The sequence below is a fragment of the Talpa europaea genome (assembly GCF_964194135.1).
Source record: "Talpa europaea genome assembly, chromosome: 1".
NCBI classification, from domain to species: domain Eukaryota; kingdom Metazoa; phylum Chordata; class Mammalia; order Eulipotyphla; family Talpidae; genus Talpa; species Talpa europaea.
The window spans coordinates 103303296-103314277 of record NC_140073.1 but is presented as its reverse complement, the minus strand read 5'-3'; the positions used below and the strand labels follow the sequence as shown (position 1 = coordinate 103314277).

Below are 10982 nucleotides of genomic sequence, written 5' to 3'. Positions count from 1 at the left end.
TGGAAATATTTCATCACCTGGTAAGCAAACATATTCCTTTGATTTAACTTCTTAGCCTTGACCCATGAATCTTTACACATAGGGGGCACAAAAGTTGTTGACAAAATAAAATTAGTCCCCATATCATATTCAGCTTGTAAAGGATTTCTAATTCTGGTGCTCTGAATATGGAACCACATTAAGTTAAAGAGACTATGTACATTCTGCACTTTTATCCTTCACTTTTATCTTGCTGTTACTTTTAGATATGACATCACATTTCCGGGCTAAGAATTATCAGGAAATGGGACCGAGGAAGAGTCAGGTCAAGTGGATTAGTACAAGTAATACTAGTTTTTGTGGAGTTGGTCTCTGATTAATGAGGGTGGGTAGACCAAAGGAGAAGCTTTCCTATCTGCTCCAGAAATTCACCACGTCACCATTCCCTTTGAGTAATAAGCAGAGAGTAAGTCGGCCAGTTTTCTGCACCAGGAGCTTGTAGGCTCTCTCTGAGAAGATTCTTCACTGCATAACCTGTATGGCTAGCCAATGAATGTGCCACTCTCCATCTGAAATTTTGAATGTCTATGTGTTAGTTCTACCCTTTCTATATAATACATGAGGAGTCTGTTGTATCCGTGGGTTGAAGAGGCTGTAAACTATTACTTCATTCTCTTTGCCCCAGGAGTGATTGTTTTCTAGCAAGAACCTTGACAAATATAAAATATAAAAGGGATATAAATATTTTTAAAATAATAATGAAAGGTTAAAGGTATAATAGTCCAAATGAGAGTATAGGTGTGGTGGGTCCTGCAGGCTGTGTGAATGCAGGGTGGCTGTCCTAGGGCAAGCAAGCCTGCCACGCCTGCAAGTGTTTGCCTCGGGTCCCTTGCCTTAGAAGTGTGGGAAATCCTACAAATAAAGATAGTCTCTAGCAGTCAAAATTGCCCTATGGGAACCTTGTAGTAGAGAACAGTTTTTTGTTTTTTAGACCTTGGATAGCATGTACATTTTATGGTGGGAGTAAGGATAGTGAATGATTTAGAGCATTATTTCTAGGAATGTGTGCTAAAAGTAGATTCTAGAAGTCTTAGTCTTTTATTTCCAATTTCCTCCCATTTTGCAGTTGTAAGAGAACTTTGAAGGATGCCACAGTTGTTTTGTTTCAAAATAGTTAAAGAGCAAAATGGAGGATATTAAAGCAATGAGGCAGCAACTATTCCATAATTAAATCTAAATCATAAAATGGTCGGTCATGATAAGAATGGAAAATACTACCCAAACTGCCCAGTTTTATGAGAAATAGACTTGTTCTTTCATATATAGAAATTCGTCTTATAACAATAAAAAATGTGCAGTCTTCATATATTGTAGTATCTGTCATTCTTGTGTAAAGCATGTTAAATTTTCTTAAAAGCAATTTTCTATTAAATTACATATTTTAAAAATAAACACATTGTGTTGCAAAATTTGCCAGCTGTATTAAGAATTTTCTGATCCTTTCAAAAATAAAAATTGTTGTTTTGGAACATTTTTTCAATTATCTTTGAGAACTATTTTTACTTTCTACTGTTTTCTGATTTTTTTATGGTATCTATTTATGCTATTTCCAAACAGCATTGGGAATTACTGTTCTGGAGTCATGTTTCTGATAATGTGAAAACAGTATTGTTTGAGAGATTCTTCTCACCATGTTCCAAAGAGAAACCAGACAAAAGCTGTTTTTAAAACTCATCTTATTATTTGGGTGCTAGATTAAGCGATATGCCAGTGCTACTGATTACTCAGTAGATGACAGCAGTGCAGTCAAATGGAGCTTGGTTTTTGGGGTAGGGAACATTTGACTTTGCCACTTTTCTTCCATTTCACATTAGAAAAATCACCAACAATAACAACAATAAAAAAGAAGTTGATCCTATTTCGAGTTAGTGTTAAATATCAAGAAACTGATGAAAAGGGGCTAATACTCCCAGTTCCAGGATATCCTGAACCCAAATGCTGACTTCTTCAGCCCCCACTCATGTTAAGAACTAGTTTATGCACATGCAATTTGCTGCAACATGGATGGCGCTGGAAGGGATCATGCTCAGCGAAATAAGCCAAAAAGAAAAAGAAAAATACCGGATGGTCTCACTCATAGCAGGAATCTAGAAAACTTAAATAAGGGACCAGGAAAATGAATAACTATAAGAAAGTGAAAATCAAAATCAACAAAAAACTATGAACCAGAGACACTTTTAGGGGGGCGGGGGCGGGAGGGGAGGGATTGGGGTCAGAATGGGGGGCTGCAATTGTATGGGGAATATAACAATAAAATTTATAAAAAAAATAAAAAAAAATAATAAAAATAATAAAAAAAAAAGAATACTAAAAAAAAAAAAAGAACTAGTTTATGGTTAATGTTATTATGCTTTCAAATAACATTAATGATTTTAAAGCACTGAATAAATACTGGTGTTTCAGGGGATGTGAATAATTCTGTTCCCTTAAGGTTATTTAATCAAAGCTCAATCTTGCCTTTTGCAGCCCTGCTAAGGTTATTGTTACTTAGTATGCATCAATAAATAAACTTTCAATTATCTTGGTAAGCACATCCAAAAATAGCATGAGAATCAAAAGGCGATGGTGTATCCAGTAATTGTTCCAAATAAATAATTTTGATAGATAGGATCTTTGCTTAATTTCAGATGAAATAGAAATCTATGAAATTTAATTAGTTTTGCTAGAGTTAAACTATGCAGAAATATTCTGTGAAAATGCCTATTTTATTTAAACTAAAGATTCCTGTCTTCTACAGCAATTATAACTTTACCTAAGTCATTTTTTTTTGCACATCCTTTACAATTGATTAATTTACAAGCAGATATTTTAAGCCAATCGAGGTTGAGGGCTTTCCTATTACTGTTTTTAAAATAATTACTACAAATAAGACAGTTTTGTTTTTCCCGTTAGGCATTTTCTTTTTTTATCATGTTTGTTGCGTATGTTAACTAATACAACAATGACCTAACCCAGCTAACTGAAAGGAAGCCATATTCTTTAAAGTGTGCGTGTGTGCATGAGTGTGTGTTGCACACACATATGCAAGTGCTTTGCACACTCAATGTGTTGTGGTAAATTCTATTGCCTGTGATTCCTAAATTACTTTCTGAAAGCATATTTCAGGATATTTATTCACATTTCTTCTGTTATCTGATGAAATTCCTGCTCATAGTATATGTGCTCTTATTTTCTCAACTGTGTTTTGGTGTTTTAAAGAAAAAGACTCCTAGTAGAAATTCCCTGGAAATAGTTTACAGGACTAATGAATTTGTAGGTCTTTTAGACAGTTCTGCATTACAGTCACATTAATATTCTCTCCTTTTTTATAAGACTTGAAGTAAATCCCATGACACTAGAAGAATTTAGATACTGATTACTTGCGATTGGTTCCTGGTGATTTGCTCTTAATAATTTCCAGTTGAATTTAATGAAAGTATGATTCCTGAAATGCTGCTTCATTAAAATTGCATCTTTCCCCCTTTAAGTATGGTTTCGGTCATTTCATCCATTTTGCGGTGGTTTTCCTCCCCCTTAAAAAGTAATGATTGAGAAAGAAGAAACAATTAAGAATATCACTTTAGTTCTCCCTCTACCTCACCCCCAGAGTATCTCTGAGTGAAATGATGAAAGCTGCACCTCGTCAGGATTTTACGATTTTTTTCAATGTGATGAGATTACTTTAAAAAATAAAGTTTTAGAGAGAAACATATTACTATTTCAGACAATTGAGGGGAAGTGGAGAATGTTGCATATACAGGAGAACTAAGTTCTTTAGTGTTTTTACTAAAAAAGTATAAATCTTGATTAAGTTACTCTGTGCAGTATTCAGACTTAATTTAACTGAGGTGGTGATTTGCAAATGAATATCTACATGGATCCTTTTTAAAAAATCCAAATGCAAATGAGTACAACTGCAGTAAAATATATTTGCAAATGAATCCTGTTGCTTTATTCATTTATTGTGTAATTACTGCAATCCTTCCCACCTTGTTTTCAGTATTTCTTAATCATTAAGTCGGAAGCATGACAGCAGTGCCAGCCCTGGCATGATTCTCTTTGACTAAAACCTTGTAAATTAACACAATTAGCACAGCATCATCCTGCTAATTAACTTCCAGTGTCTGGTGCAGTGGTTTTGCAAACAAGGAAGAAGGAGTCAGAAGGGAATCAACATGCCATTCTGTTACCAAACTGTGTGCTGTGTTCAGTTTAGCTCAGTAAGTCAAAGCTGGCCATGTCAGAAGCCAGAATAAGGCATTGAAGAGCCAAAGGGGTGGAGGAGAAAAGCAGAAGGGGGTAGGAACTGTCAAAATAGACCGCAGTAATTCTGAAGGGAGCTGATGCCACAGATGCTTCATTTAGACCAGACCTCCTTCTTATCAAGGAATCTCTGCCAGAAGGCACCAGACAGTTTACAAAATTCACTTTGGGTAATACAAAAGAGATTAAGGAGGCCTGCTTAATATAGCTGGACCAGAATAGGAAGTGTTCTAACTCAGCAGAGATTAGAATGAGATGTGCCAGCACCAGGAGACAGAATGGGTTCCAGTGCTTGTCTGTAACTAACTATATGTGCATCCCCAAGGGGATCTTGTAAATCCCTTTGGGCACTAGTACCCTAATCTGTGAAATGTAGTCATTTCTAAGGTCTGTTAAAACTTTAAAATTCAAATGAATCCCTAATACCAACTGCTTAGTATTTTCTCTTCAGTGAGAAAATATTCCTGCTGTATAGTCTTGTTGTTTCATTCACTTAATAATCTAGCAGGTAATAAAATTATCCACACCATCTTGCTATCGGTGCTCTCTCAAGTTATTCCACGGACTACTTCCCGTGGAAATGTAAGGAATTAGAATCCAGATTCTCTATTCTTATCTGTGCTTTCACCTCTCGACCCCCACTTCTTTCTCTCTGTGTGTATGTGTGTGTATGTATTTTTCCCCTTCACTCCCAATACCTTGCAGCCTCTAAGGCAGAGGGAAGGATTATAAGAGAAGGAGGGCGAACACTAGCTAGAAGACCGACAGACAAGTGATGCTTGTTTTTTTTTTTTTTTCAGAGACTCAACAACAGAACTGAGAGGCAGAAAGGAGCCAGTTGTAATTCATACCGAGTTGTAGGCTTTGTGCGATGAAAGCGATGGAGCGCTGCCTGGGAGATTGCTTTGCTGCACTCCACGAAGCAGATTTGAAACTGTCGTGGACCACTTTAGATGAGAGTTGGATTATGGAATGACCTGCTATGTCTGTGTCATATTGTTCTGCGCAGGGAGCATTATACTGTGCTAACTAGGTGTTCAGTACCAAATAAGAGAGGTATCCTAGATGTGATCTGTCAGCTGTGTCTCATTTTTATATTGGTTAAAATATAAAACAGAAACTGTGACGTGAAGAGACAGCATAGCCAGATATTGCACATGTTAATACTATCACGCTGTAGATATTTAAAATATACGCATATTTTGCTGTAAGGATCTGTGATTGAATTCTAATCTGACAGGAATGTGTGTGTACATATATATGTATATATCGCTCTCTATATACGCATGTGTTGTGTGTGTGTAGGAAGTAACTTAATAGGCTTAATTGAAACAGATTTGCTTATTACTTAAAAATGAAAAAATAGATCTTCTGAAGAGTTTTTGTTTAAATTCAATTTACGTTTTGCGCTGGATTGAAATTCAGTGCATGGCAAAAAGGTACATACTGTATGGGAAATCTTTTAACAATGTCATTATCATTCATGGAAAATAACGGGTAAGGAGAATTCGGGGAGACCAGCTTTAACAGTTAATTGATAAGTATCTAAGTAAATGAACTTTGTCCCCCCAAATCCCTAGGCTTGAAGATGCAGTGGACGCCGGAGCATGCCCAGTGGCCAGAACAGCACTTTGATATCACGTCAACCACTCGGTCTCCTGCCCATAAAGTGGAAGCCTACAGAGGTCATTTGCAGCGCACCTATCAGTATGCCTGGGCCAATGATGATATATCTGCTCTGACTGCATCCAACCTACTCAAAAAATATGCAGAGAAGTATTCCGGCATTTTGGAAGGCCCCGTGGACCGACCTGTACTCAGCAACTACTCAGATGCACCATCGGGACTAGTGAATGGTCGGAAAAATGAAAGCGAACCCTGGCAGCCTTCCTTGAATTCAGAAGCTGTGTATCCCATGAACTGTGTTCCCGATGTTATCACTGCCAGCAAAGCTGGAGTCAGTTCAGCCCTCCCTCCAGCAGATGTCTCTGCCAGTATTGGGAGCTCTCCTGGGGTGGCCAGCAACCTGACAGAACCAAGTTATTCCAGTAGTACCTGTGGAAGCCACACTGTACCGAGTCTTCATGCAGGGCTCCCATCTCAGGAATATGCCCCCGGATACAACGGATCATATCTGCATTCTACTTACAGTAGCCAGCCAGCACCTGCACTTCCTTCACCTCATCCGTCTCCTTTGCATAGCTCTGGGCTCCTACAGCCTCCACCACCACCTCCTCCGCCACCGGCCCTGGTCCCAGGCTACAATGGGACTTCTAACCTCTCCAGTTACAGCTATCCCTCGGCGAGCTATCCTCCTCAGACTGCTGTGGGATCTGGGTACAGCCCTGGGGGTGCACCTCCTCCTCCGTCAGCATACCTGCCTTCAGGAATTCCTGCACCTACGCCCCTGCCCCCCACCACTGTTCCTGGCTACACCTACCAGGGTCACGGTTTGACACCTATCGCGCCCTCGGCTCTGACAAACAGTTCCGCGAGTTCTCTCAAAAGGAAAGCTTTCTATATGGCAGGGCAAGGAGATATGGACTCCAGTTACGGAAATTACAGCTATGGCCAACAGAGATCTACGCAGAGTCCTATGTACAGAATGCCCGACAACAGCATTTCAAACTCAAATCGGGGGAATGGCTTTGACAGAAGTGCTGAAACATCATCCTTAGCATTTAAGCCAACGAAGCAGCTAATGTCCTCTGAACAGCAAAGGAAATTCAGCAGCCAGTCCAGTAGGGCTCTGACCCCTCCTTCCTACAGTACTGCTAAAAATTCATTGGGATCAAGATCCAGTGAATCCTTTGGGAAGTACACGTCGCCGGTAATGAGTGAGCATGGGGACGAGCACAGGCAGCTCCTCTCTCACCCAATGCAAGGCCCTGGACTCCGTGCAGCTACCTCATCCAACCACTCTGTGGACGAGCAACTGAAGAATACTGACACGCACCTCATTGACCTGGTGACCAACGAGATTATCACCCAAGGACCACCAGTGGACTGGAATGACATTGCTGGTCTCGACCTGGTAAAGGCTGTCATTAAAGAGGAGGTTTTATGGCCGGTGTTGAGGTCAGATGCATTCAGTGGACTGACGGCCTTACCTCGGAGCATCCTTTTATTTGGCCCTCGGGGAACAGGCAAAACATTGTTGGGCAGATGCATAGCTAGTCAGCTGGGGGCTACATTTTTCAAAATCGCCGGTTCTGGACTAGTTGCTAAGTGGTTAGGAGAAGCAGAGAAAATAATCCACGCCTCTTTCCTTGTGGCCAGGTGTCGCCAGCCCTCGGTGATTTTTGTCAGTGACATTGACATGCTTCTCTCCTCTCAAGTGAGTGAGGAGCACAGTCCAGTCAGTCGGATGAGAACCGAATTTCTGATGCAGCTGGACACTGTACTAACTTCGGCTGAGGACCAAATCGTAGTAATTTGTGCCACCAGTAAACCAGAAGAAATAGATGAATCTCTTCGGAGGTACTTCATGAAACGACTTTTAATCCCACTTCCTGACAGCACAGCGAGGCACCAGATAATAGTACAACTGCTCTCACAGCACAATTACTGTCTCAATGACAAGGAGTTTGCACTGCTCGTCCAGCGCACAGAAGGCTTTTCTGGACTAGACGTGGCTCATTTGTGTCAGGAAGCAGCGGTGGGCCCCCTCCATGCCATGCCAGCCACAGACCTTTCAGCCATTATGCCCAGCCAGTTGAGGCCCGTTACATATCAAGACTTTGAAAATGCTTTCTGCAAGATTCAGCCTAGCATATCTCAAAAAGAGCTTGATATGTATGTTGAATGGAACAAAATGTTTGGTTGCAGTCAGTGATAACTTCTTTAAAAAAGAAAATGTAATGAATGTTGGCACACACACATAAAACCTGCTACATAGGGTTTAGAGCCCCTTTCCAGTAGTGTTTAAATCGCAAAAGGGTACTGGGGAAGACAACGATTAAATTGCATCTTTAGAGTCAGGGTAGATGTGGAGGAAAAAAATGCATCAAGTGAGAGCTTCTGATTTGAAAGCCCCAGATGACAGAAAGCATCTGTTGATGCTCAGTTTGGTTCAAGTTAGACAACACTCACCAAGGAGCAAGGTGCAAGTGTGTTGATTTCAGAAGGACATGAACCTCGTGTGTTGATTCCATTCTGCTGTTCTCGAGATTTAGTTGCTGTCAAGTGCCTGGAGTGGTGCTTTATTTTTTGTTTGCCTCACAATTACATTGGTGGCATGTGCTAATATAAAGAGCTTTAACTTCAAACATTATTGGACTAAAGAGATGAACGGTTGTGTTATGACAGAAAACCAGATTTTTGCCATTTTAAGAGCAACAGTATTCCTCAATCCTGTCTGTTCTGCAGTATTAAACTAAGAACAGGTAAAACAGGGTAACGGTAATCTGGACCTTAATTTCTGCAGTTCATTTCTTTTAATGTTCTTGTCTGCAAAAACTCAGGAAAGCGATTGTGATTTGTACAGTACCTCAAAGGAATGTGTTGAAAGCACTATGTACTGCTGAGAGTAATGGGATAGGCTTCAATGTTACTTTATATTAAAATGTATGTTTACCTCAACAATTGGAAAATAGCAAGGAAAATTTCTTTGAATGTATCCAGAAAAATACTGACGTGTGATACAACTGAAAATATTTACAATTTAAAGTAGAAACAAAAGGATTTTAAAACAAAGTTCTTTTACTAATTATGGGGAATTAACCTGAGCAGAATAATTCTTTATGTCAATAACTGCAAGAGTTCGTCGTACATTGCTCCTTGATATTAAGTGAAAATGTTCTTAAAAGGTACACTGGTTAATGGAAAGCTACTTTTCCGCTTGTGTTAGTGTCTAAAACAGTCCGTCACAAGACCTGTTTAGGACCCTGAAAGTCACAGTACCTGAAAACGAGGACTGCCTTTTACTGCATAGGTGGTAGTGGTGGTGGTGGTGGTGGTGGTGCAAGTTATCTCTTAAAACTGCTGGGAATGGTGTCATTCTGTTCACTAATCTAGCTTCTAGGCTCACCGTGATGTTTGACAGAATGCAGAAGATAGCAACCAAAACAAACAAATAATTAAATACAAAAAACCCAACCAACCAACATATATATATTCATATATATATATATACACATATATATATGTATATCCACAAAGAAACTGTACATCCCCTCTCCTCCTTTTTGATCCCTCTCTTGTCAGTGCAATTTTGCTTCTCATTTTGAAATCTGTGCTGTAGTGCTCCTACATTCATTTCTACCTCAGTTTTGTTACATTTCTCTTAGAAAAAGAGTAGGAAATTGGAAAGGGACACATACACATACACGAGCACACACACCCCTTATAGTTTCCCAAACATGTTACTTTTTCCTCCATCTTTTCCCATGAATCTAGTTTCTGAAAACATCAGCCTTCATCCTTACTTCCATCTCAGTCCACCCCTGCCCGATAGCATAGGGGGTATTTTTTGTCATTTCCCATCCTCTCCTGCACCCCACCAAGATGTTCTTTGTATCCTTTGACGCTTTATGTGCAACTTCTCATGATAGCTGACTGACGTTCGGCGATGCCTCTGAGCAGACAGTGTAGGCTGCAGCTTTCTAAAGCCTCTGCCTGTGCATAAGCAGAACAGCCTTGCTTTTTTAATGTATTTTTCTTGGTTTTTTTTTTCTTCCCCTTTTCAACTGAGAGATGCAGTAGCAAAACTGTTGCAAAGCACTGGCGTTTTATGTATTCAAAAAGTGATGTACATTTTTAAAAATTTTAAATAAATGCAATGAGAAGCCCCAAGAAAGGTCTTTCTGTTATTGTTTTTTTCCTTCAAAAATTTTTACTGATTTCACCCACAATGTCAAATTACTGAAACACTTAACATAAAGAAAGCTCTGATGGACATCTTAGTCATTACTCCCTTTTTTCTCATTTTTCATGTTGAATAATCTGAGTGAATGAACCAGAATTTAATTTACCATAATATTTTATCAATTAAAACTGTGCTTACATATAAATTTTCCATATTAAAAAGCAGTGCCTTTCATTAAGGATACAGAAAATACTATTTAAGTATGTCCTTTGCTTTTCACAAGTGAATAAACACTACGGTCCTGTTCTGGCTCTACCCTGCACAGCTATTATTGTAAGGAAATTCTAATATCCCCATTAACTTGTAGGTTCATATTGATCTCACTGACAAGTTTACTTTTGCACAGCCTGACCTATTTTCTGTCTTTTGGACATTGCATTTCATTTCCGCCAACATGCTGTGTTCACATGAAAGCAACTGGCAAGTTTTGACAAACCCGGTCTTATTTAGACAACTTTGGAAAATCCAATATTGACCCACTTTTTTTTTGGGGGGGACTCCTAATAGTTAATGCCAAATATATGACTGCACTATTGTGTTTTACACTCATTTATAAAACTGAAAATGAAGTCATGCATATTGCCTTTTAGCTTTAAATAACTTAAAACCAACTTTGTCACATGAGTGGTCAAAATCCATGTATTTAGGCAGAAGCTGAAGTTGTGTGTGAATTTCACTTAGCCTCACAAATTCTAGGATTTGATCTCTTAGGAAATTGGGCATGCCGAAGAAATGAAGATCTGTTGGGGAAGATAGGCTGACCTTTGCATAGTTGTTACTCTCCTGTGAGTCTTTGATTCTGCATGGTGGCATTATGAGCTCTTGTATGGACTAG

General features: G+C 39.3%; 1 protein-coding gene across 1 annotated transcript; it reads left to right on the top strand.

The window, feature by feature from the left end:
• Nucleotides 1-5751: 5751 nt before the first annotated feature.
• FIGN (fidgetin, microtubule severing factor) lies at nucleotides 5752-8116 on the top strand (the record flags this gene model as incomplete). The annotated part of the gene is made up of 1 exon (XM_084247868.1): nucleotides 5752-8116. Exon 1 carries the CDS (start codon nucleotides 5870-5872, stop codon nucleotides 8114-8116), a length of 2247 nt encoding a protein of 748 aa, XP_084103994.1. The 5' UTR covers nucleotides 5752-5869.
• Nucleotides 8117-10982: the final 2866 nt, after the last annotated feature.